Source organism: Suillus bovinus (genome assembly GCF_016758785.1).
Source record: "Suillus bovinus strain UH-Sbo-P2 chromosome Unknown EDB93scaffold_91, whole genome shotgun sequence".
Lineage (NCBI taxonomy): Eukaryota > Fungi > Basidiomycota > Agaricomycetes > Boletales > Suillaceae > Suillus > Suillus bovinus.
The window spans coordinates 73,857-99,108 of record NW_024542147.1 but is presented as its reverse complement, the minus strand read 5'-3'; the positions used below and the strand labels follow the sequence as shown (position 1 = coordinate 99,108).

The following is a 25,252-nucleotide window of genomic DNA, read 5'->3' as shown; positions in this document are numbered from 1 at the left end:
CTTCTTCAAGTTTGTCTCAAACATCATGGTCGAGTTGAACGCAACACAAGAAACAGAACTCGACGAGCTCGAAGACGACTATCAGTCAGACGACGATCCTAACGTGTTCAGAGTCAGAGATGCATTAACACCGCCGTCTGCAATGAGCTACTCTGCGCAAGACTTACAAAGTACGCTCGGTTAACACACAACTCGTGGCATATTCTTACATACTATTGACCTCAGGATACATACACGAAGGCTTCATTGACCTAAACCCCATTTATCAACGAGGCGAGTCAACAAAACCCCTCGCAATTTGACGTATATTAAACAACAACTGCTCTCAGACGTCGTTTGGCCAGAGACAAAGCAAATTGGTCTCATCGACTCTATCTTTCGAAACTTCTACATCCCCCCTGTGATATTTGCCGTGACTAAAGATGATGACGGGGAGACCGTTCGTATTTGCGTGGATGGGAAACAAAGGCTCACGTCAATACAAAAGTTTCTTGACGGTCTGGTGAGTCTTTCATTGTAGTCATGCAACGTTTACTGGTATCTTATGCTACGCGAGCGTTAACAGATACCTCGTGAGTGTAATATTTGACGGCACTTGGCCTCCATTGTTGAAAAGTCAAATAAAAAGATCGAGACGCGCGCACGAAGAAGAGCTACTGGTTCGTTCGTTCCGAGAAGCAGAAGACTACACGCTTAGAAATACCAGAAGAGTGGAAACGACGGTTTGCAGAAACCAGAATTACGTGTGGTTCGTGTTTTTGACTGCTTCACGCCTCTGAGCCATTCACCCTTGTTTCCCTGTAGTCGAATATCATAACTTGTCCCCTGAAATAGAGCGTGAAATCTTCCAGCGGGTGCAGCTTGGTGTGCAATTGACTGCCGCAGGTGCTGTACTACTTCTTCTATAACACGGTTTATACCGACGGACGTCTTCAGAGAAACTTCAAGCGATTTCTTCGCCATGGGCTGATTGGATCTCGGACCTCGAGCTGCGTCATGTGAATGTAGACAACAAGGGACTAGCCAGTGTCCTCGAGTGGGACACTACACGTGGAAGAGACTTCCAATGCATTGCACAGCTAATCTATTGCTGTGATGGCCTTCCAGACCGCCTGCTTCCCACAGCCCAGAAACTAGAGAAATGGCTGAAGCGGGTGGACAACCCACCACCGACGTTCATGACCCAAATCAACGATGTACTGTCGGAGTTTTGGCACATCGCAACAAAAAATGAACTCAACGCCGCTTTCACCGAAGTTGACAAGCGCGTCGCGCCTGTTGAATTTGTATTCGTTGGTATGTGTCGTATCTTTAGAAGTGAGTGATTTGCTCAGTACATGCTCTACCTATGCTCCACAGGCGTCATCCTTTACGTTCTTCGGGATTACCCAAGTAAAGACAAAGCAAATGCCATCTTACATATGCGTTTAAGGATACGAGAACAATTCCGCGACGTTCGGAACAATGGTCTTGTGGGAAAGGCCTTGTGGAATTTCGTTGATAGCATAACTGGACCGTCGAAGTTGAAAGTGCTGGACGCGAGCTCTCAAATGCTGACGATGCCATCTACTTCCACGGGCACGAAGCGAAAGAGGAAAGGTTCGGATGCCGATGATGACTATCATCCCTCGCCAATCAAGAGTCTAGGCGCGAAGGCAAAAACGCGCTCATCAGGCAGGAAGTGATTGTCTCATGGTGTCGTGATTTATAAGGATATTAGCTGCAGAGGCTTACAGTAATACTATTTACCATGATCATACGCATGCCTGCTGTAAATAGTATACTATAGTAAATTTCAGTTGTTGTAGCTTACTCTCGCAGTGTACCATACTCCCTCGCTATTAGTCAGAGCTCTGGCATGTTTGAGCAGTAGTTTGTCTCTTTCCTTGGAGTTAACGGCAATGTCAAGTAAGAAATGCTCGATCTCCTCATGTTTCCATCGTTGGCGAGTCAGAAATAGCTCGACGAATCTTGCGGCTGGGTCAATCGGCAATGCGGAAGATGGAAAGTAGGTCAAGGTTGCTTCCTCTCCGATTGAGGACAATTTCGAAGGTAATCTCCCTACAGATCACGTCGTTGCAGTTCAGCCAAGAGTTGGCAGAGCAACGCACCGAAAGAAGGGATAGCTTCACAGAAGACTCGAAAGTGTCCCCTACCACGTTTTTCCATTTCTTGAGAAATTCGTTCTCAGAAATAGGGTTATGCTAAGTCTAGCGTCAGGTATCGGCGAGCAGAGTCAGAAAAGGACAAACGAACCCTATGATGGCGGAGAATTCCTACTCCAAGCTCTCTGATCACCGCATCTGCGTCCATTTTCCACAGGCCTTCGTGTACATCCCCAAACCAGGAGATGACTTGGTTCGATACTGCGCGGGGTATTTCATGTTCATCAGCAAGTACAGACACTAGCTCCTCGACCGCAGCAGCTTGGTGTGAGAGGGACAAGGATATCAAGTAGTTCAACAGCAGTTCGAGAATAGTGCTAAGATGCGCTGGAGCTATAGGCCGTAGCTGCCCTAAGATAATATTAATATGACGACTGGAACTTCCATCCTAGGGGATCTTGCTCCTACCTTCAAGGACGAGAATGCGTCTCTCTTTCAAACCGCGGAAAAACTCAGCATCGCTAGGCCTGTATTTCGTTACGAGCCTGCTCATAGCTGTATTTTGGCATGGTTGCCTTGTGAACATGGATGAGACGATATGCCCCGTGCACACTGCATGCTGGCCCACCTGCCTATCTTCATCTCCTTCATCATATTCCATGCCCCTCAGCAAAATAGAAAGCTTGTGCAGTTTCGGTACCATAGGCACCAGCTCCAAGATTTCATGCAATTGATCTCGGATGTGCACGGTCCCATCTGGATCCGATCTGGAGGGTGTCACAACTAGCACAGTATTGGACAGCACGACGGAACGGACAGCATATGTCCTTTCTAATGTACATAGTACCGCATCCTCAGTGGGGTGCCCTTTGATGAAGAGGCTGGGTGTTACAGTCTCAAATCAGATAGTTGACGGTCGAGATGAAAATCCACCTAGCAGTTTTCTCAGAGGCAGATTCAATTATTTGGCACAGCTCTGGAGGAAGCTCCAAAAGCCTGAAAGAACCCGTGTCCTGAGCAGTGGCCGCAGACAATCTGACATCTAGTTCAGTCATTGTGGTATGGGTCTTGAGTGGCTGTCATTGTCGGATGAACTCGACGCGCTTGTCACACTCGCACGTGTTGCAACGGTCACGCACAAATCACAAAATAATAAATACATAGTGTGGAAAACACAGAATATATAAATGATACGGCCATTCACAAGAGCGATCAATCACGAGGAGCGTCCGTGTCAACAGGGTGAAATTTCACGCGGACCTCAGAGATCTCCTCCCGCGCCTCCTTCAACGTCTGCGAGATCTTGACTTCCAGTCTTGATGTGGCCAAGACTGACATATTACTCGGGACATCAGCTGTAAGGTCCACATACATCATGGAGCCTGCACGCTTAGCTCGGAGATGTCGAACGGCGAGCAGTTCTGCAGTGTCATGGGAACCGTTGCTGATGACAGAGGAGGATGGCAGTGATGATGAGGAAAGAAGAGGTTTTAATGCGTGTACTAGCTTTCGTTGGGACTTCACCGAGATGCCAGCATCTGTCAGCTCAGTGAACGTGCTTCCAAAAAGGGCTAAACCTTGCTTGAGGATAACAAAAGAAACGAGCAGTCCTAGTAACGTAGTAAGTAGTGTAGAAAAAAGGATCTGGTAAAAAAGTACTCACCCCCTATAGGATCTAAGGGTAGTGCAGGGAATAACCACGATCCTAGAATAGCGAAAAGGGCAACGAAACTCGAATATGCGTCACTGCGATGATGAATGGCATTTGCATAAAGGACCGGACTATGTTCTTCGTCAGCAACCTTCTTGGTTATTCGATACAACCACTCCTTTGCTACGACGCCGACTGCAGCAAACCAAGCTGCGTTGGGGTCGAGGATACCAGTATGACCATGCGAGTGGCCGATGGCAGGAATATTATGAGCAACAGACGTAGCTTGTTGGTGGAGGTCATGAAGCGGTCCGGGTGGCATGGTGGAGACAGTTGTTGCCAGGGCTTCCAAGAGGAGGTGATACGAATGGAAACCGATGCCCAGTGCTCCCCCAATAAGCAGCAGTGACACGGTAGTTGTCCCGAGAGTCTCAAATTTGGCGAATCCATATGGATAACGTGCTGAAGGTGGCTTCCTTGATAGTTTCCAGCAAAACAGGACAACAACGTCACCAAGCAGATCTGAAATCATTGTGTCAGTGCGAAAAGCCAAGCTATCTATTGAAGTCACGGACCACTCATAGAGTGGCCGGCATCTGCTAGCAATGAGGCAGAGTGCATATACCAGCCAGCGAATCCTTTGGCACCGGTCAAAGCCACGTTGGCAAACAGCCCTACAAGAGTTATTCGACTCCCTCTGTCGCCTAATGAATAATCAGCTACACTTCGACCGACCAGGGGGATCACAGCTCACCAGCCGTTTGGAGCGCATGCACTATCTGTGCTGCATCGTGTGCATGGTCATGTTCATCGTGTGAATGTGAGTGAAAGATCGAATGCGAATGTTTGTCATGGGCGTCATTGTGAGGCTGTACGTCGTTCTGCGTAGTTTCTTCATGTTGTGAATCTCGCTGCGTCGAGTTTGCTCGTCGGATTACCATTCCAAGGTACGTTGTGGGTGAATACGTAAATCTGGCAACACGTCAGTACTCCTCATTCGGAGACTCTGGATGTACCAGCTTATTAGTCTCCACTCACCTGAGACTATGTGAAAACACGAGAGTAGGGACCTTATAATGACGCTGTAGGTTCGAATGATATACTCTACTGTGCGAAGACCCTCTTGGGAAAAAATACCGGGAGACAACAGGCAAATTGGATGGAGATGATGCCAAGGACCCCGTTATCCGAGTTCGAGTCGCACCTATTGCAGCGCAAGGAGCCGTGTGAACAGCCCTGATCAAGCAGCGCTCAAGGCTAGCAACTCCCTTCATGCCCAGGCTTGTCCAAATCGCAAATGAGACGGTAGAGATGTGGTCTAAGGATACACATGTGGATGCGGACCAGGCATAGTCATAAGCAGTACTACCAGCCTTGACATCGACTTCTCCGCGATATAGCTTCGACCTGATTGGTAGAGCACTCATCTGAGACGGAGTTTAGAACTAAAATTAACCACGCTAAAGCAGACCGTCACCAAACCAGATCGACTCTTCCATACCGTCATCAAACTACTTGGAGACCGGCATCTGGTACTGGTCTGCGATTGCATTGAACTCACGGTTCAAAATATCTGGAAAACGGGTCTACCATTCATCCCCTGCTTACTACCAATGAATACGAGCCACCGGCACCGTCATCACATGCTGACTTGAATAGTATTACCACCTTGGCATACGCCTTTCTTTAGGTTTTCCCGTTGGAATCATGAAGATGAGCCCCTACTATTGTTTATGCACATCGATTACCCACGAGAAGCGGGTGGAAATGGTAATCTCCGTGTTCTTCAGTCATATATTATTTAGATCTACGGAACCATCATTTTCGGAATGGATTGGTAAAAGCGATGTTCGGTCAGCTTTCTCTTCTTGAGAAGTCTGTATGATATTGATGCCGGTCACCCAGTTATATTATTTACTACGCTCTTCTAAAGAGTTTAGCAGGTGCGTGTTCTTCGGGAACTACTGTGAAGAGCACCATTGAACCGCAGGTCATATCGTGCTTGGGGTATTATCAATGGACAGGTCTAGTAGTACTATCTTAGTTTGCTCGTCTTATTTCCTAGTTTTACCAAACAGGACGAGCGGGCCGCGATGGTTGCATGAGTTTGTCTTTCGTGTCACTGATTTGATCTAATCCCAATCAATTCGAGTCCTTTCGCAAGTATCTTGCTGAAAAATTCGATACGATCGACAAGGAGGTCGTCAAGAGCTACTGTGATAATATTTGTGACGTGCATTTTCTCCGTTCCCTTCTTCAGCCTAAATCGCGATGGAGTGCACCCCAAATGTGCAAATACCCCGATGAAGCCTTGTGCAGAAAACAGAATATATCCTCAGAGGACTACGTTGTCACTGTCGTACTCACGTTCCTTCAACGCAGATGTATATGTATTCGAAGACGACGTCGAGTGTTCATGTCCAGCGCCTCAAAAGCCTCTTGATGGTCAATCCAATTCTGGACAGGCGGGAAGTGAAGGGTTGAGAATGCCCAACGCCCGCCCTGTAGGTCCGCGCACGAAGAAGGTAAACCTAGAGGCATTTGCTACCTGCATTAAATGAGCAATGTGCATCTCAATGTTGAATAGTCCATCCAACACCGTGATAGTCACGCAGTCTTATAGTTCCGTCCACACCTCAAGGCAGCCATTCAAAACACCGTTTAATGTGCCGTTTAAACAACCTTCACAACAAGCGCGTGTTATCGAGTCTTCGGATGCTTAGCAAACCACTTATTTGTCACTGCAGTGGGTGGACAAAGACACCGGTACCGACGTCGGATGTGATTGCTCAACATTTGATACAGGAAGAGGCCTCGGAACAGGGACAGAAAGCTTCCCGAAGCAGAAAAAAATAAGGTAGTAGGCGGTCTCAATATCTTCGCATCATCATGCCTGTACTCAACAAGATTCAGCTGGTTACGACATTGCCTCGTTTCAGCATATGATGAATAGAATGCACCAGGAATGTATGGACAAGATAAATGACCTCGAATCTTCAATGGCTAGACAGGTATGTGCCAGCACTTAGGGGGCCATTCGATGAGCACACCGATGAGACAAAATATCAGGATAAGGAAAAAGCCTTGAAGATTCAAACGAAGAGATGCTTACTACTCAGCAGCGCGAAGATGATCAATGTCAGTACCCTGTATTTCCTCCTGATTTTTATTCTAGCATTTTGCAATACTGCAAGCTCTCCATCGTTGTGTGATGCTTGATGATGCGCACTGCGACAATTGGTGCAGGATGTCCGTTTCGAAGCTCGACGAAGACGATGCACGCTTGCTGCATAACGAGGCTTTGAGAACGATATTTGATAGTAGTCGAGGCACTATCCGCTCAGAGGGTAATGCTGTGGCTCATAGTGCCTCCAGAGAGGACTCGAGCTTAGCCATCGAAGGGCCAGATTTGATAGGGTCGCAGACAGCAACTTTGAAGTATATCTGCATGTTTGCCCATCACGAAACTCTAGAATTCGAGATACAAATTGATAGCTGGTGTTTATGCGCGCTCCAAGTGCTCCCAACAATACTCGATTTCCTATTCCTAATTCTTCTGGCGAGAACAGCGTTTTCAAACGTCCTTCGAATGGTTTGAGCTTGGATCGACTTCGTGTTCTCCATGGCTGAACACAAGTTGTTGAGTGTTGACTTGCGTGTGGTGAGTGGGGCTCGTTGGGATGAAGGTCTAGGCATTTAGACTATTGACCAAGTTCACACGGACGTTCTTCAAGTGACCCCCATACAGCAGGGTCCTGAACATTGAGGTCAAGCGTGGTTGGACCCAGTAGACGCGGTAGTAGGGTCGTCGTCGCAAACCCAGATTCAGGAACTGGCCAAGGAAGAAAACTTATAGAAGTCTTGCGATTTACGCTGACACGCTCCGCTGTAGGACTGTACGCGACTGCACAGCGACTACCAAAGTGTTCGATTTCGTCTGGATGCGGAGTCCGAGATGTTTTGGGAGTTGGATACTACAGGGGTGAAGGACCAAAGGATGTAGCCTTAGGCAAGTAGATAGACACATTGCTCAGGGTGGCGATGGCTATGGAATGATGGTAAGGGCACAGTACCGATGCAGGTAGGAGCGGGAACATCGATGAGGTCGAGAATACACGCTGACACCACTCCATTTCAGCATTGTTCGCTGTGCAGGTTATTTTGCTGACTCACGTGTTATGTACCAGTGGATGCCAGCCAGGTTACTTATTGGAGTGGGGTTGGGGAAGCCAGTGCTAGGCTGCTAGAGTAGTGTAGGTAGAACGATACATCGTTCTTAGACGACGTGGAGAAGATTACGGGACAGTAGCCTCGTTTGGAGTACCACTGACGAGTGAGGGGTACAGGTGTTTCAGCGCCAGAATCTCGTCAATCTGCAGCTGGTTCGTTTGAGTGGCAGATACGTGGCCCGCTTTGACTCTGTCGATAGGGGAAGCAAGAGAGTACTAAGTCGTGATTAAACGATGGCATTTTTGTTTTCTGCATCAACTTGCCGGCGACGACGAATTACGAGGGAACATGGATGGGAGATAGCTTGAAATAGCAGTACTGCTAGTGACCAGAGACCTATTCATGACAAAGAAAGTGACATTCGAGATATCTTGCGCTTTGAATTCCACCAATTCAGGGAGATACAGAGATCCATCGAGGGAGGGTAATTAGCATAAGTTCGATTGACCATGATGAATGACTGTAGACGCTTGGGCTAACTATCACATGGGTGTTATCATCATTAATATATAGGGTCAGCAGCTCTGGCAGGCGCGTTCGTCTTGTCGGACTTGTCCTAGTTGTAGCATCTGCATGTATTGGATACAGGATGGAATGATTGAACAAGCGGGCGGCACGAACCATTCAGAGCTTCTCGACATTTTTCTATGCATCTCTAGCCTATAGCCTAGAACCGGCGGTGCCTGTCGTGGTGTGTTGGATCAATATATGACTTGTGCAGTGCCAGGACACGCTGATTCGAAGATAGCTGTTGCATTGTGAACTGCCAGTGCCAGCAGTTGACATCGGTATTAGTAATAAGGTTCACCGTCACCACTGAGATGACCTTACTCAACTCACAATCATATTGTTCATACAGAAAAATCAATGTTCCTTGTCGCCATCTGCACCAAACTACTTGAAGATCGGCATATCCTGGCAACTTCCCAACACCCTTTCAAACAGGGAGGGTTTTTTCACAGCACTAATCACAGTTCAAAATATCTGGAAAACGGGTCTACCATTTATCCCTGATTACTACTCTAGCAAGATCAGTGGATGCTCTCCAAAATATACTTGACCTTTGAAAACAATTCTTCATCCTCTTGACCAACTGCACGGACCGCGATCTGCTCAATGTCGGCCGTTGGTACACCATATTGGCTCAACGTCCTCTTCAGCCCGAGGTCTTGTACAAGGCTATGGAAAATGAGAATTCATTCTGAGCGGATGGCAGAAGACACTTGCCTAGCGATCATGTACGATAGTTTCCTGACATCTCCATCGACAGTCCCGGTTGATGGCTCTCTAAGATATAATAAAGCTTCAGCGAGGCACTCCTTGTCTTCTTGACTTGCTATTTCGGCTTGTAGGTTGACGACTGGCGCAAGCGTCAGGCACTAGGAACAGATCGTGGTTAGGAAATTATGCGTGGGTTCCGGGGTGTACTGACTGAGGTGATACCATGCGGAATTCCATAGGTTGCCCCAAGCTTATGACCAAGCGTGTGTGATAATCCTATCGGACTTCACAAGAGACGATTGAATGTAAGCGACACCCGTGTGCAATAACTTACCTGTGCCTTTCAAGCCTCCGCGGCCATAAGCTCATCCACGACGCGACTTGCAGCCTCTGCCTGGCAACGAGATCTTCGCTGTCTTTCTTCGATAACAGGAGAAAACGGAAAAGATCAGCGATAGCAGCATGGCAGAGCGTTTTCATTGGTAGGGGCACTCCGGGTCTGTATAGACTCTCTGTTTCCAGATATTTAGACGCATGGGACGTTGTGTATTATCTTCTTACCGACTGCATGGTCCAACGCACGTATGCCAGTGGAAAGCCTTTGCAACGAAGTGAGCATACACCGGGGGTCACTGAATTGACGATCTACCATAATTGTTCAGGTGTCGAAAGAGTCAGCTCTGCGTCCAGTATGATCCCCGCCGGAATAAGCTCTTGATGACTGACACTTGCCTTGTCACCCTGTTTGTTGGTATAACCTGCACCGCTCTAGAATATCTAGATCAGAAAGTGAGATATTTATATCACTTCAAGACCTTACCGTGTACTCAGCCGCGCTCAGGGTTGTTGGTATTGCGATCTGCCGCAAGAACTCTGGCTCTTTGCCAGACGATTCTTGTGATCTTTGTTGCTGTAGCTTGAAAATAATAGCTTTTGATGCATCGATGGGAGAACCTCCACCAACGGATACTATAATATCGGCATCGACTTCACGAAACTTGGAGACGCCGTTCTCGATACCAGCCTCGGGGGCATGCTCTCCGATTTCCGAGAAAGTGGCACCGAATGCATTTATTTTCTTCAGGATGTTCTCGATCTTTGCCACAACACCAGTCTACGCTCCGAATCAAATCAAATTGATTGACAAGTCTGAAGCGATTCAAGCATCGACTCACCTTGTTGCGGAGAGACTTTCCTGTTACGATAAGCGCTCGTTTGGCTCCAAGAGTGTCCAAAAGTTTTGGGAGTGCGGTTTCAACGCACTTGGGCCCGTAGTAAACACCCTCGAGTGTGTTAGGATATGCGTAAGACCCAGCTGGCACAGTCTTGTTGGCAGTCGACATCGTAGATAGGAGGTATTAATATAATACCTGTGATGAGTCATATGTTAACGGTGGAGTTTCAAAATTCAAACATATGGTTCGTATAAATAATTATAACTACCATTGTATCGATTGGGATCTTTATCCACCGGCAGCCAACTCCACTAACTTGAAGTCATTAGCAGACTCAGAAAAAGCGAAAAGTCAAGGTTTTCGTGGCCATGACTTCACATGACGTGCTTGGCTATCATTCTGGACCCTGGCAGGTTTCTGGCGGGTGAAATAATGTTACCGCGGACACGGTTAACGATATAATTTTATATCAGTCTTCTATCGGGCTGACATCCAAGTTCCAACTTACGTCAGATTCCAAATCTCACGACAGTGGACGACCATTATAATAATGTTCATATGCAACTTATCCACCAAGAACTTGCAGTGAGGTATGTTTCGTCGACTACCCACATTGGCCCCACGTTCGATAGCCAAAAGACTTGATCCCCTCTACATTAATGACGGTGTTTCTAGAATCCAGCTATTCTCGTCTCTGGATAGAAGCAACGAACCTAGCGAGAACTCTGGACAGCCGTTCAACTCTGCTGCCTCATTTCGTGTTACTGACCCACCAAACCCCAATTGGCAACTGAGGCAGAGCCTCCCAGATCACGTCGAACCTGGAAAGTCGTGGAAAGCAGAAGAAGAGAAAGGTTGGAAGACATGGAACCTCTCAGACATATCGCCAAGGTACGCGACCTCATGTAGTGCTGCGCCAGTAGTAGTAGCAGAACTTTTTACTTCTCAAACTTAACCTTATCGCTCGCATACCACTGACTTGGACTGCTCACAGGGATGTATACCCTTTATTGACTTCATGCATAGTACCTCGCCCCATCGCGCTTGTGTCCAGCACGTCTTCCGATGGGATACCTAACCTTGCTCCATTCAGGGGAGTATTTCCCAGCACGTTCTAGCCGATTAGCCTGTTCTAACTTCACTGTACAGCTATTTTTCGATGGTGCGTCAGACATGTTATTTAAGGCCTCAAAAACGATTTGTTTATGCTGCTGGTACTTAAAAGGTCGCACACAACCCGCCATTATTGAGCATTTCCTTCTCTCATTCTGTGCAGACTGGCAAGTCCAAAGATACCAAAGAAAATATCCTTGCAACGAAAGAGTTTACCGTAAGTATCATCAGCGAACCATTCATAGAAGCAGCAAATACCACATGTATCGATGCCCCTGCTGATGTCGATGAGTGGGACATCAGCGGTCTAACTAGATCTGCCAGCGTAAGTCCATTCCGCAGTAGTTGTGGGCCATGTGATATTCGCGTATGTATTGACCGCAATGTTCACCCTTACATAGATAGACGTGAGGCCCCCGTGGGTCAAAGAAAGTGCCATCAGTTTTGAATGCGAGGTGGGCATACGTTTCATTCTCGTTGGTTTGCCATGCTCACTTACGGGCTTCACAGTTGTTCCATTCATACGATATTTGTCTGCCCAACTCGGACAAGGTCACGAATACATTGGTCTTGGGCCTCATAAAGCGGGCTCATGTTAGAGAGTCCGTTTTGACCGCAAGCGGTACCGTTGATCCCGCTAAGCTTCGCGCCGTGTCACGCTTAGGCGGTGACATGTATGCGAGGATCGGTGAAGGTTTCGAACTTTCCAGGCCAGCTTGGAAAGTGATACGAGGTCAAGTCACATCTCAAACGGAGTAGAAAGTTTGTTGCGCTATAACGGTTACGAGCTCATATTGATAGAAGAGCATATAAGTTTGCATTTGGAAGGTTTCAGGTCGAGGGATGCGAACATTTCGAAGATGCCAAGACAACGTTGTTTTCCATAAGAAGAGTGACAGATTGTTATGGACCTAGCGACCATGAACCGAAAGTATCTCTCACCGCATGGAACAAGTTACACTTCCCCATGGTACCAGGTTGAAATGAAGGATGCGCATGGATTGAAAAGTCAGAAACGCAAGGCATAAAACGTGGAGGAGCGCACTGCTACATGCTTCAGAAGATCAGGCCACGATGCAGAGCACGATGCGCGTGCCTTATCAATGATGGATTATTTTGACAAAGAATTGATCTTCCAGTGCAGATCAACTGAAGCGAATAGGCGACAATTTTTGACAGGAACAACATGTGTTAACGAAAATTACGGAGGGTTGTCCAGCCATTCACCGCGTTAACTTCACTAACTGTTTGAAGAAGCGCAGTCAACAGTCGCCCTGACTCCTCGAGGCAACTAATGCTCCTTTGTATAGATAGTTGAGACAGATCGCACTCCGACACACTTATGTGTCCGTATATTATTCCACAGCCTTGTCTCCGGAAGTTTTTAGTCACGTGTGTATACAAGTACTTCCGCCACATTCGGTCTCTTGCAGTTTAGATCCTTTCTCTTCGTTTGCTCTTCCTCAACACCCAGCGCTCAGCGCTCAGCTCAATTGTTAGGTGTGTTTTCAAGCTCATTTTTCGTTAATAAACCCCTGATAAGTTTCAAAGACTTTCCTTCGCAACAGATATTCCTGCTACGGAGGCGTACCCTAACCTTCCGGGTCGGATACGGCCAACAAACTACGTGAGCCACTTTTGAAAATCACATAAGCATAAAATTTATGTGGACCGATGGCTTGTTCTGCTCTAGCATTCTGCCCGGGCATGGAGAATGATCTAGGGTCTGTCGCTGAACAACGCGCGAATGCGGTTGCAAAGCTCAAACGCGCTGCATCTTTACCACGACTGAAAAATGGAAGACGGCCTCAGATGCACAATGAAGTTGTTAGCGAAGGCGAGAAAACCCTACACGATGATGTTCAGGATCCATCGCAGGACACGCCTCCCGAGTGCGTCTCTAATGTTGACTACAAGCCAACTATACAACCCGAAGAGAGCCCAGGCTCACCTGAACCATCGAATGTAACCCGCAAACGCCGCTCACGTTCACGTTCACGTTCTAGGGGTTCCAAGGATCTCAGAAAATTCAAACCTCCTCAGTCTCCTTTGCCAACGTCTGTTACGCCAAGTAATGATTCTTCACCTGACGATTCACCACCCTCACGAGGCGAATACCTTCCACACTCGATTCTTGCACCAATACCCTCCCATCTTAATCCGTTACCCACTTCTCCGTTCATATTACCTGGTTTCTTAACGGCAGAGAACCCTTTTCTATCTTCTGGTGCTTCTTCTCCTATCCCTAGATTTCCTACATTGGAGGCTCTGGTGTCACATCAAGGGCTTCAACGATCAAATAGTGCAGGTGCAGCCCGCATGCTAACTCTACAGAACACTTTACAAAAGCTCACGGGTGGCACGGAATCAATGGATTCGACATTTCCATCCACAGCAGTATCACCTCCGCCTTCTGGCACTAAACTTGGTCGGAATAATACTGTATCTGGTGGGGAAAGCAGCGAACGTAGCACTGCTCGAAGGCTTATGATGGCTCAACTGAACAAGAGGATGATAAAGGAGACGGATATAGAAGAGGAAGATCCTCGACCGTTCAGTCCCTCGAAGCGACGCCAGAGACGACGTTCAAAACGTCAGTCTGCTAATCGTCCAGTGGTGTCAACCACAGATGAATCCGATCTTGTTTCGACCACCGATGCCACGCCAAACCGTTCCAACACCCCTCAGACTCAACCCGAGGAATTAGCCCCCAACATCCAGCGCACGTCTTCTACCACTCCCATACCCCCGATACCGATATATCCTCTTGCAACCCCAAGCATCAACCTCAATGAAACCATCAACTCCAGTCGTCAATCCACTCCCGTGCGAGCTGTTCCACCCACTCACTTTGATCACGCGTCCAAAAAAAGACGGACAAGTGTCCTGATAGAGGATCCAGATGACGAAGACCGGATACCCCCACAGTCAACGTATTATGGATTACCAGGTGCTCCGAGTCGGCCACATCCTAGCCTGTCTCCTCGCCTTCCTCATTCATCAGACGTCTCCACCGACTCACCACTTCCTGATGCAACGAATATGCCAATATTCCTTGTCCCCCATCTTGAGCGGACACCGTCTCGGCAGGCTAGATTCCCTTCTAGTCCCTTCGCGAGACCTCATAAGGAGATATCGTTGTCATCCGACCAGGAGGAGGAACGCGATCAGGAGGAAGAAGAATTTTTCCCAACGGAAGCCTTTCGACGGTCTCCATACCATGATGGTCTTAACAGAGAAATCAGTTGGGTAGCAGAGCCAGGTGAGTTCAAACTGTTTTGGTTGATCAGGATATCTCACCCGTTTTGCGGTAGTGCCGGAAACCCCCATGCCTGTGCACGAAGAGACAGAAGAGGAAGAGGATGACGAGCCGCTGCAGGATGAGCCGAGCCAGCAAATCACCGAGGATGAAGATGACCATCCGCCTCCGGATTCGCCAAGAGAAGGGTTTAATACCCAGATCGAGGAACCATCATCTCGCGCATCATCCGACTCAAAGGAACTTGTTGTGGAAATAGAGACATCTCCCTTGCCTACACCCGCACTCACTTCGCCGACGCCCTCTTCATTTGCCAACCTGCCTAACACCGCTTCCATGCTCCGCAACAGTGATGAATCGGATTCCCAGCAGTATCCTCAGCGGCTTTCGGTAGCTATTCGCATGCATAGCGATAAATCTCCGGTTGTCACTGAGCTTGAGTCGACCGATCCTCAAACAGCCCGGGCAGAGACTCCCTCCAGACGCGAAGGTAGCACATGGAGCAAGATCGTTCACACCCTGACGAGGAGCGCTTCAAGTAGCGGGCGCCGGTCTCGGACAAACTCAATTGCGACAAGGGAGAGAAGACAGCACACCGACTCTAGCATCAGCCGAGAGAGCGGAGTGAGTCTTCCAAGCCCGAAAATTGATAAGAACGACAGCATCAGTTCGACCACATACCCACACGGCCAGCCATCCTCAGCGTCGACTTCGGTGCATTCATTGGTGCAAACTGCTCCTCCCAGTAGCGGGGTATCTCCTGTTCCTATGACTCCCTCCACTGATCCTCTGGCGAAGTATACACACGAAAAACTTATGCCTTTTCCCGGGATCAAGAAGCTGCAAGAGCAATGGAATCGTCAACCTCACTTTTCATCTACTCCTGATATCATTCTGTCGCATCATGTTGAGGCTGATATACCGCTGCCATCGAGTTCTTCCAGTAATACCCCTTCCAACTCTCCCGAGATCAATGGGGATAGGAAGCTATCACACCAGGCATCAGATACCCATCTGTTGCATATCTACAAGGCTCAAGCACCACCGCTTTCCGCCTCTGCATCCACATCCTCTCATGACCATTACCAGCATGTCAGTCCCCATTCGCCATCCTCCATCATGCTGAAATCCCTTCCAACCAACCGAGATGGGGTCCGGAGATGGCTCAGTGCCAGAAAGTTGTTTCCCCAGCCTTCACCGTCGCCGGTAGGTAACTCGCCTCCGACACCTAGTCCCGAGCCAAAACCCGCAGTAGCGTCGAAGAAGCCATCGCTCTCTGACCTATTCCGATTGCGGAAGGAGAACGACTTATCTGCCGAGCTCCAAGATGAGTGGATAGATATTGATCGTGATAAATCACGTAGTTCTGTTGGCAATGGGCAACTGAAGAAGGCGAATGGTGAATTCTCCCCAACTAGTCCAACTGACAGCTTTATCCGTGACGAGCTTCAAAAGACGCCCCGAGCCAGTAAAATCGCTAAGCCTAATGGCCAGCCATACTCTGTCACAGATCTCTCTCTAATACCCCTCACCCCAGCAACCCCTTCTCCCCCTGAATTGCCATCGTCTACCACACCTGAGCCCTGGTCTTCACTATCCGACTACCCCCATCCCACAACATCCGAGTCTTCTTCATCCAAGACTTCCTCACATTATTCAAATTACCCTGCGAAAGGTGGCATACTGTTGGAGCGCTTGAATGAGATGCTGGGCCGAGGTTCGAGAAGCCCGGTATGGCTATCTGCCATCGATGAGCCTCCGCGAAGGTTTCTACGATGCTCTCCAGTCTTCCAGGTCGTGAATTCCAATATCTGCAAGGATCGCTTCCTCTTCCTATTCAACGACATTCTCGTCATTGCTAAACCTCGCCCTGAGGATTCCGACACGTTCCTCGAGGTGACGAAGCCTAATCCTGCTGATCGGAAGTTCACCGTCAAGAATGTGGTGTTGCTGCGACAACTCTGCTTCACTAGCGAGCGTGAAGAGCCGTGTTCGAGAACCATCCCAAGAACTCCTGCAGTACAAGCCTTCGTTGAGCAGTTCTCTATAGACCCGGATAATGCAGTCACGTCGCTCTTCAGCAGCTTGGACCATCGTGACGATCCTGCTGCACTTGCGCAGCTCCTGTTTAGAACTCCACATATCGACAGGGTGCAGCTTGGTGATTTTTTGTCGCGGCGTGCAAGCCGTATTGTGCTCAAGCATTACCTTGACGCTTTCGGGTTCATGGGGATGAGGGTGGACAAAGCCCTCCGGCTGTTCCTTCAGTCTATTCACATCCCAGAACGGGGAAGCCACGGTGTCACTCCTCTCGACGTTCTGCTCGAGTCGTTCGCGAATCGGTGGTATGAAGCTAATGTAGTCCACATTTCTTACGACAAAGATCTAGCCTACCGCTTCACCAGAGCCATCGTGCAGCTGAACGATGTCCTGCATGGTACCATCTCTCATGAACCGGGTCAAATGGGGCATCCCAAAAGGAACATTACTGCGAGAGACTTCCTTGAAGCCTTCCGACGTCATGATAATCGCTTGTCGGACGAGTTATTGGGGGATGTCTATGATTCCATTCGTCGTGAGCGCCTCTGCCAAGCGCGCAACCCAACGTCTGGCGGTCCACCAGAGATCACTGTCACTTTTAAACGTCCACTCCCTCCGCGACTCACCTACCGGGTCCAATCAGAACCAGTCGTCATCCGTATCCCACAGCCAGATCCACAATTCAGTATCGAGTTGTTTGGGCACGATCTAGTGTTCGATCCACCTGTACTGTCATTTGCGAAGTCGGCAGAAGCTTCCTTCCGGGTGACAGGGCGCTCCTTTGGACTGAAAACGATGTCCATGCTGCGGTCAAGTCCGAATGCCCTACTATATACCGGCCTAGCCCAGAGTTATACCATAGCAGTGGAACGTGCTTTCATGCGAAACACTTTTCAGGTGGCATTTCTGGATCACAATGGGGTCAAGCGTAAATATATGTTCAGTGTCACCGACCCTGTTGTTCGCCACGAGTGGGCAGTTTCGCTCAAACGGGAAATTGATGCCTCTGTCGCAGCTGCTGATCATCCCTATGGTATAAGCTGGCAGTCCCCGCAGACGGCTCGGTTCTATAAAGCATCGTACAATATATCTTTCAAGGTGTTGCAAGATACCCTACTCAAGCAATCTGCTTCCCCGGGCGATACCAATCCCTTTCCTTCCAAAGTTGACCATGCATTAGCGCGCCTCACCTCATCCGGCCTTAATACCCGCGACCAATCCAAAACATCTGTTCGAATCGATGTGAACTCGGAGCCAGTGCGCTCGAAGTCTCGGAGCAAGGTGTACCATCGCCATGGGCCTGGAAAGATGGAGTCGGAAGGCAATATTCTTAGCTTCCCTCATGAAAGCAGCGACGATGGCGGAGATGATCCTGACACACAACTGAAATCGGATGATCAATACTGGTCAGGAAAAGATTTAGCGATGTATTGCCAGCAAAATAGCGCTATCGCCCTTTTGCTAGCATATTTGCAAGTCAGCACGCCAGATGCTAACGGCTCACAATGACAGTCATGTTTTGGTGAGACTTTTGTTTTGTAGTATATGTTGATCACTTACAAAAACTCTGTCTAGTGTCTCGGGTCTGTTCTAGGTCTTACTTCTGAAAGTTGTTCTCTATATCTGTTCTCTATATCTCACGCATCCCATTCATGTATATTCAATCGTTCCGGTTTTACATTCTACACATCACTATTGCTATATCGTCCACTATCATTACCGCATCTTCTCACCTTTAAACCACACTTAAATTCATGATACATTCTGGAAGGAAAGCACCACACTAAGCGCGAGTGTTGGATGATGCGGCACATTGCATGATGTGTCACAGCCACTCCATCTGAGTAACAGGAACAGCCTTTTCCCGGTTTTCCGGCTTCAAAAGCTTCCGCGACTACGACTGTCCAGTATCTTCTGTATCTTTTAAGTAGTCTCTGAACTAGATGCCCCAGTAGGGCACGACGTATCCACTGCCTCGTGTCAAGTCCCAGTTCTTGTCTTTCCCTCGAGGGATAGGTCATGGCTCGTATTTATGCCGGTGCGAATGCACAACTGGGACGCTCGTGGTATGACTATGGTGAGTAGACTCTGTTTTCCCAGTTCTATCATCGCATGAATTATACAGACAATTTCCGAATCGAGTGGAGTTCTCCCAACCGCTACGAGATCGTCGATCGTGTAGGAGGCGGGAAGTATAGCGAGGTGAGAATTTTATAGGCATATCTCGCAGATTTTCGGTCAACCAGTTCATAGGTGTTCGAAGGGTTGGATACCGCTAACTCCGAAACGTGTATCATCAAAGTACTCAAACCTGTGGCCCCAAAGAAGATCAACCGTGAAATTAAGATTTTGCGCAACCTCACTGGAGGTCCAAATGTTGTTGCCCTTCTTGACGTCGTTCAAGACCCTTCATCGAGATACCACAGCTTGATCATGGAATATGTGGATAATGTGGAGTGGAAATCACTATACCCAATCCTTGGCGAGGTAGATATCAAGTTCTATACTTTCCAGCTCCTTAAGGTACGCTCCACGGCTTCATAAATCAAACCGCAAGCTTCTTTTCACGCTAATTCACGAGGCTTTGGATTTTGTGCATTCGCGAGGAATCATGCATCGCGATGTGAAACCGGGAAACGTCATGATTGATCACAGACACAGGAAGGTATGTTCCGCGTACTCCTAATCACGGCGAGATCGCTGACTGGTTGAATGACAGCTACGAGTCATTGATTGGGGACTGGCTGAATTCTACCATCCCGGGACAGCATATCATATTCGTGTCGGTTCACGGTATTACAAAGCGCCAGAACTGCTAGTGGGGTATAAACTGTACGATTATAGCTTGGATCTGTGGAGCGTAGGATGCATGCTTGCTTCGATGGTGCGTAGCATTTTCGCGTTCCGCTTATATCCTTCTAATGATTCAGTAGCTATTTCGCAAAGAGCATTTCTTCCGTGGTTCGGACAATGATGACCAACTCTTGAAAATTATGAGAGTTCTGGGATCCGACAGTTTTGATGCATACCTGAAGACGCATGATATACCATTTGAAACAGAAATAGAGGTCCTTTTGCTGTCGTCAGTGACATGTGCTATCACGCATTCAAATGCTGATGTCTCGTTCCAGTTATCCAAGACAGCCTTGGGCACGTTTTGTTAATGCTGACAACCAGCAGTTTGTGACGTCAGAGGCAATGGACCTTCTTGACAAATTACTTCGTTATGACCATCAGAAACGGCTCACAGCACGGGAGGCTCAAGCCCATCCATATTTCAGTAAGCACATTTATTTCCGTCATGCTTCTCTTCTCAAGTTATCTGCAGATCTAGTCAGACTCGAGGCAACATCAATTAAAGGAGACTCGGCGGAGTATGTTAACGATTCTGGATTCTGCTCTATGTAATGAAACTATGAGGGTCACGCTGTGTACTTTTGGAGGAAGCTATATATTGATTGATGTTGTCGCTATCAGGGTCAAGACACTCAGAAGAATTGATCAGAGTTCAAGCACGCGGCAATTGTATCAAAACAGGAAAGGCCAATGAAGTGGCAACGTGTTCAGTTCCAACGAAAACGAGGTAAACACACGTACTCGGATATGTTCAATTACTCCAGGCTTTCTACACGCCCTCATTCGCGTCTATCGTCAGGTCAAGGTGGTGAACTGGCAAGATATAACGCACCACATCATTCATCTTTACGTCCTTCCAATCTAACCTGCGTCAGATAATGGACTCAGACTACATACATCACATCCGCCCTAGGGCACTTAGCAGTCCTCACCATCCTAATTCGCTTTCTCAACTCAGGTGTGCCAAAGTAGCTGAGCTACCGGCCCCCATATCACCAGCATCCCGACTACGCTTTCCGCAACATGAAGATCGGAGTTGCTCACATGATTATATCAGCGCTCGTCCTGTCCAATGGAAACGCACAAATCCTCACGCGCTGGCATGCGTCAAGGAGCAGGAGCACTACATGCACGGCCGACATGAAAATCCAACAGAGCAATGGGTGAACGATCAGATTCACCTGGCAAGCCGGTCAAATCACGAGCGCCGCTGGATGAAGCCCACAGAAACGGAGGAGCTCCGACATAGAATGCGGGATGAATTCCTATACGAATATGAGGTGGAAGCGCAAAAGTGGATGACATACGAAGAAGAGATGAGACGAAGAATGCGGGAGCGTGAGGAGGAGAAGAACCGCCTGATACAAACCGAAGTCAGACGAATCCAAGCGCGAGTCCGCCAGCGGAGAGACAGCGAAAGACATATTATTGCTGAAGAGCGAAGGCGGGAAGCCGACAAGGCGAAGGAAAGAGTGATGAGAGAACAAGCGAGGCTGGAACGAGCAACAATAGACGCCTGGAATGTGTACGAGTTGCGATGGGCAGCGCTATCCGCTGTGTATGACGGAATCGTTCTGAAATTCCGTGATATCCCATGGCCGCTACTTATTCCTCCGTTGACTCCAAGTGAGATCACTGCGGAGGGAATAGTAGCATTCATTTTGTCGCCAGGCCATTCCCCAGAGCAGTCCCCGAAGGAGAGGATACGTGCTGCTCTGCTCCGTTGGCACCCAGACCGATTCTGTCGTGTACTGGGGAGAGTGCGAGAATCGGAGAGGAATGCAGTTGAGGAAGGCGTAGGGATTGTGGTTCGATGCCTGAACGATCTTCTGACGAAGGATAACAAGGCGTCCCAACATATGGTAAGCACCCTTCCTCGTCACAGCCTGGCAATGCGGTTTACTCCAGCCCACTACAGGCTAGACGAGGATCGAAGTTATGATTGAACTTATTGCACGACGCTGGCGGAGTCGCAAGGGTCATGTCGCATTATTTGATTCCAACTACACTGTGTACAACAGTAAAGGACCTTCAAGTTCCTGTTAATAAAGTGTTTCTTTCATAACAGACTCACCATCAATTTGGGGTTCTTTTCCCGAGGCTAGACCTAGAGCTAGGAGTACTAGTGAAACATTGTACATCCATTCAGAATATGCGGTCGGAGAACTTCCTGCGCTTTTAGAGTACACCGACATTGCATAATCAGGGGAAACTCGGACGCCCGTCAGATCTCACTCGGGAAAAATTCATTATTATTTCCATTTCTGTCCTTTGAGAGCACAATCTAGGGGCCTGTTGCAAGGGAAACGGAAGGGGTGGAATACAATAGCTAAATAGCAAGTCGCGAAGGTAGTCATATGGTGTAGGTCAAAATAAACATCGAGACTCGTCATGGATGCTGTATTGTATGTATAAACAGAGGGAAAAAATGCTGGTATCCGGAGACCACCTAACATACTGGGCCCGCAACATGACTATAGTTGTTCAATGTCTTGCTTAGCAAAGTCTTGCTCAACAAAGTCTTGCTCAACGAGATCTTGCTTAACGAAGTCATGGGAGAGTGCGACACGACTGATCACACTGAAGAGCGGCATGGACAAACCATCTACGTACATTCGAAATCAGCGACAAGGACATGATTACCTGCCACGATACTTACGAACGATGATAGAACCAAGGACAACAAAGGACACTATAGGCTGAATAGTTGTGGCGAGGTACTGTGCTTGATTCACAGGCGGGTTTTCCGGAGTGGGTAAATGTTTGAGAGCTAGGGTAGACACGAAGACTGCGCTGACTCCCATCTACCACGCATTGATTAGTGATGGAAGATGGTGTTCAACAAACTTACTGGACCTGTGTACAGTATTCAGATACTTGAAGTGCAAGCAACACCATAAATAGAAGAGCCGCTCACCGAAGTGCCCAGAGAATAGAGCTTCCCGCCAACATACGATCTCGGGAACAAACTTGTATACCACCATTAAAAATGGAATTCGCCTCAATACCATGATAGCGATCACAAGAAGGACAAGCTTCCACGGCGTGATGCCATACTCGGGAGAGTTGTAGGCGTGAAAAGGTAGCCAAGCACCAATGTAGATGAAACAGCAACAATTCAGAACACAATCTATGACAGAAGAGAAATCATCATGTCTTGTCTGTTCATGGAAGTGCCCATCCCAGGATATTGCACAGCCTGGTGGAAATGTCAGACACTACTGATGGATGAAGCATACAGACTAGATGCAAACCTGCTGCAAATGCTGCAAGAAGATCATCCGTGCCAATAGTGTTCGCAACTCCCATAGTAAAGATAGAGAGAGCCAGGTACTGAATGATGTACGATTTACGATCTATAAAGTCCTGATCATGAGATTTCTTCATCAGCTTGGAGAACAGAAATCCTATATCACGAATGCAATACAATCAGATCAATGAATTCAGATGAAGCGACATTGCTGACCTAGAACAGCTCCCAAAACGGTGCCAAAAACGACCTGGTCTGTAGTAAAGAATGTTGAAAACCTCACAAAGGGTCGAAGATCCAATAGCACACACATAGCCATCCCACCAAAAACCACTTGCCGATTGCAGTTTGAATGGACGCCTCTATAGTGAGGTATATGGATATTGCAAGAAAAGGGTAGGCAAGGCCATCATTGGCTGCGGCCTCAGCCAACAAGATGTGGCGGATATCCTCGCGAACATGTTGATGGGCAAATTTACCATCTATGGAACAGATGTGAATTATCAGGGGTTGGATAATGATTGGCAGAACTAACGTGTGATGGCAGCACATGTCACCGGGTCCGTAGGGGTCAAACAAGCAGCGATACAAAGGGCTGAGATGTAATCGAGTTTCGGGAACAACGCATGTATGACCGCTAACAACAATATTAATGATCAGTTGGTATGCAATTACATCCGCAATGACTTACCAGCCACTACAACCCAGCCAAACGCCATGGTTGGCACAACCATTACGAGTAAGCCCTTGGCGTGCCTTCTCATATATGCACGTGGTAATTCGACTCCAGCTGCGAATAAGCCGATTACAAGAACGATGCGCATGACCTCTAGCGTTATGGTATCATTCAAAAATCCCCACGAACGGGGTGCGAAGATGTTGGTAACGCAAGGACCAAGAATAATCCCGAAGCCGGTTCCTAGGACGACTTCATTGACATAAAGCTGGTAAGAACATGCGTCATTTGTCAAGGAGTTGATGGTAATTGCACACCTTCTCTTTGATTAGAAGGGACACAAGCGAGAACTGTGGTCAATAGTTAGCATATTGTGCTATACGACGATTGTCGTGGAGGCAGGTAGACGGCACCCGATGATGACCACTTGTAGCCAGCAAGAGCAATGAAGGAGTTAGAACGAACCAACACTATAAACCCACCAAGACAGATGTAGGAGATGCCTTGCGGCGATACCTGGAAGAAAAATGAATTATTGAAAACAAAAGACCAGTCATTGACCGTACGAACTTGTAGTAAATCTAAAGCCATGCTGATGTGCTGTCGCCAGATCATTGACGAAGGAACCTGGTCTGATTCCAGTTGTATTTATCCAAGCAGACACAAGATTGCTGTAGTGCAACAGGGGCCGGAAATTAACCATGGAGAGGTACGGCAGCCATTTCACCTTGGTAGATAACCTGATGGATACAACGGTAATGAGTTACTGAAATGCTCCTTGCGTCAACTTTATTATGTACATCAATGAAATGATCCACTCATGGCGTATGGCACCTGCCAGCAGCGGTGGGAACAAACCTGTTGTGTGACGTGCGATCCTAAACCTTTGTGCGAGTGGGCAGATAGAAAGGCAACACACGAAAATTCCAAGCGAGGGATAAAAATATGCTGCCTCAGGCGACCTTACTCAAAGTAAGTTACGCTGACCTGCCCCACTCTTCGCAGGCGATGTATGTCCTGCCGGTCCGTTGGCCTTTTGCTTCCCTTTCGGCTCCGTTGCCTTGGGTTTGGTGAAGAGGCCCTTGGCAGCCATATGGACCTCAATCCCATCTGGTACACTTGAGAGCCATTCGGACTGGTCTGGATCGTAGTTCAGGGAACGACCTGGTCCTTAGTTCAGTATAGGGGGTGACGCACAGACAGGATACAGAGACGTTTGATAAAAGAGAGATAATGAGAAAATAAAGCCTCGTTAGGTGCAGCGTCCAACTCGGCGCGTAGATGACAGACGTGCAACTTGGCAGATTCAGGACCAGTACCCTTCTTCAGGATCAAGGTTGAAGGAAGTTGGCAAGCCGCCTCTATGTTGACAGATGCGGGCGAATCAGGAAAGGATGTGGGATAGTGGTCTTCGGGAAAGCAAAACGACGCAGGATCATCACTGACCACGGTGGCATACAGAGCGTTAATATCAACCACGTGAGAAGACTAATGTCAAACGATATGAGGCATGCAGCACAGCGAAGGAGAGAGGGGAAGGAAACACAGGCGGAGAGGAACTGTTCGCGTTCATCGATATATGGCACGAGATTGCGCCGCCATCTGAGTCTAACAGATTTTTACCGTCACAGTAGAGTTGCGGGGACTCTGACTGCGCCGTGGGCGTTCCATTTTGC

The 25,252-nt window shown here is 48.1% G+C and overlaps 9 protein-coding genes across 9 annotated transcripts; 5 read left to right on the top strand and 4 right to left on the bottom strand.

The window, feature by feature from the left end:
- Positions 1 to 25: 25 nt before the first annotated feature.
- EDB93DRAFT_1311159 (uncharacterized protein) lies at positions 26 to 1,839 on the top strand (the record flags this gene model as incomplete). Its single annotated transcript, XM_041454830.1, has 6 exons — positions 26 to 170; positions 279 to 506; positions 629 to 748; positions 805 to 885; positions 937 to 1,296; positions 1,360 to 1,839. 6 exons carry the CDS (start codon positions 26 to 28, stop codon positions 1,683 to 1,685), a joined length of 1,260 nt encoding a protein of 419 aa, XP_041302609.1. The 3' UTR covers positions 1,686 to 1,839.
- Positions 1,796 to 3,160, bottom strand: EDB93DRAFT_1243077 (sister chromatid cohesion protein Dcc1; the record flags this gene model as incomplete). The annotated part of the gene is made up of 6 exons (XM_041452098.1): positions 1,796 to 2,026; positions 2,112 to 2,204; positions 2,257 to 2,516; positions 2,574 to 2,680; positions 2,717 to 2,986; positions 3,039 to 3,160. The coding sequence occupies 6 exons, from the start codon at positions 3,158 to 3,160 to the stop codon at positions 1,796 to 1,798; spliced, it is 1,083 nt and encodes a 360-aa protein (XP_041302608.1).
- A 157-nt stretch (positions 3,161 to 3,317) lies between these two features.
- EDB93DRAFT_1255369 (cation efflux protein) lies at positions 3,318 to 4,697 on the bottom strand (the record flags this gene model as incomplete). Its single annotated transcript, XM_041453771.1, has 4 exons — positions 3,318 to 3,715; positions 3,769 to 4,278; positions 4,332 to 4,460; positions 4,511 to 4,697. The coding sequence occupies 4 exons, from the start codon at positions 4,695 to 4,697 to the stop codon at positions 3,318 to 3,320; spliced, it is 1,224 nt and encodes a 407-aa protein (XP_041302607.1).
- Positions 4,698 to 9,017: 4,320 nt separating this feature from the next.
- Positions 9,018 to 10,550, bottom strand: EDB93DRAFT_1255368 (alcohol dehydrogenase IV; the record flags this gene model as incomplete). Its single annotated transcript, XM_041453770.1, has 8 exons — positions 9,018 to 9,165; positions 9,229 to 9,365; positions 9,419 to 9,491; positions 9,542 to 9,719; positions 9,769 to 9,806; positions 9,857 to 9,975; positions 10,028 to 10,321; positions 10,383 to 10,550. 8 exons carry the CDS (start codon positions 10,548 to 10,550, stop codon positions 9,018 to 9,020), a joined length of 1,155 nt encoding a protein of 384 aa, XP_041302606.1.
- Positions 10,551 to 10,974: 424 nt separating this feature from the next.
- EDB93DRAFT_1094114 (uncharacterized protein) lies at positions 10,975 to 12,254 on the top strand (the record flags this gene model as incomplete). Its single annotated transcript, XM_041446572.1, has 5 exons — positions 10,975 to 11,273; positions 11,377 to 11,479; positions 11,608 to 11,820; positions 11,897 to 11,950; positions 12,006 to 12,254. 5 exons carry the CDS (start codon positions 10,975 to 10,977, stop codon positions 12,252 to 12,254), a joined length of 918 nt encoding a protein of 305 aa, XP_041302605.1.
- Positions 12,255 to 12,847: 593 nt separating this feature from the next.
- Positions 12,848 to 18,588, top strand: EDB93DRAFT_1177397 (uncharacterized protein). The gene is made up of 4 exons (XM_041450554.1): positions 12,848 to 12,995; positions 13,047 to 13,122; positions 13,189 to 14,757; positions 14,810 to 18,588. Exons 3-4 carry the CDS (start codon positions 13,203 to 13,205, stop codon positions 18,301 to 18,303), a joined length of 5,049 nt encoding a protein of 1,682 aa, XP_041302604.1. The 5' UTR covers positions 12,848 to 12,995; positions 13,047 to 13,122; positions 13,189 to 13,202; the 3' UTR covers positions 18,304 to 18,588.
- Positions 18,589 to 18,813: 225 nt separating this feature from the next.
- EDB93DRAFT_1094081 (kinase-like protein) lies at positions 18,814 to 20,202 on the top strand (the record flags this gene model as incomplete). Its single annotated transcript, XM_041446570.1, has 8 exons — positions 18,814 to 18,871; positions 18,920 to 18,996; positions 19,048 to 19,317; positions 19,376 to 19,459; positions 19,514 to 19,678; positions 19,728 to 19,876; positions 19,926 to 20,074; positions 20,123 to 20,202. 8 exons carry the CDS (start codon positions 18,814 to 18,816, stop codon positions 20,200 to 20,202), a joined length of 1,032 nt encoding a protein of 343 aa, XP_041302603.1.
- Positions 20,203 to 20,750: 548 nt separating this feature from the next.
- On the top strand, positions 20,751 to 21,500 carry EDB93DRAFT_1048137 (uncharacterized protein; the record flags this gene model as incomplete). Its single annotated transcript, XM_041444647.1, has 1 exon — positions 20,751 to 21,500. A coding segment is annotated over one exon (750 nt), but the record flags the coding sequence as incomplete, so codon positions are not given.
- Positions 21,501 to 21,887: 387 nt separating this feature from the next.
- On the bottom strand, positions 21,888 to 24,316 carry EDB93DRAFT_1177366 (Sodium/hydrogen exchanger). The gene is given in 13 exon segments (XM_041450553.1): positions 21,888 to 22,177; positions 22,193 to 22,255; positions 22,310 to 22,454; positions 22,502 to 22,506; positions 22,568 to 22,849; positions 22,905 to 23,057; positions 23,117 to 23,155; positions 23,212 to 23,382; positions 23,436 to 23,537; positions 23,592 to 23,844; positions 23,894 to 23,926; positions 24,042 to 24,092; positions 24,147 to 24,316. The coding sequence occupies 13 exon segments, from the start codon at positions 24,189 to 24,191 to the stop codon at positions 22,125 to 22,127; spliced, it is 1,395 nt and encodes a 464-aa protein (XP_041302601.1). The 5' UTR covers positions 24,192 to 24,316; the 3' UTR covers positions 21,888 to 22,124.
- Between the last annotated feature and the right edge of the window lie 936 nt (positions 24,317 to 25,252).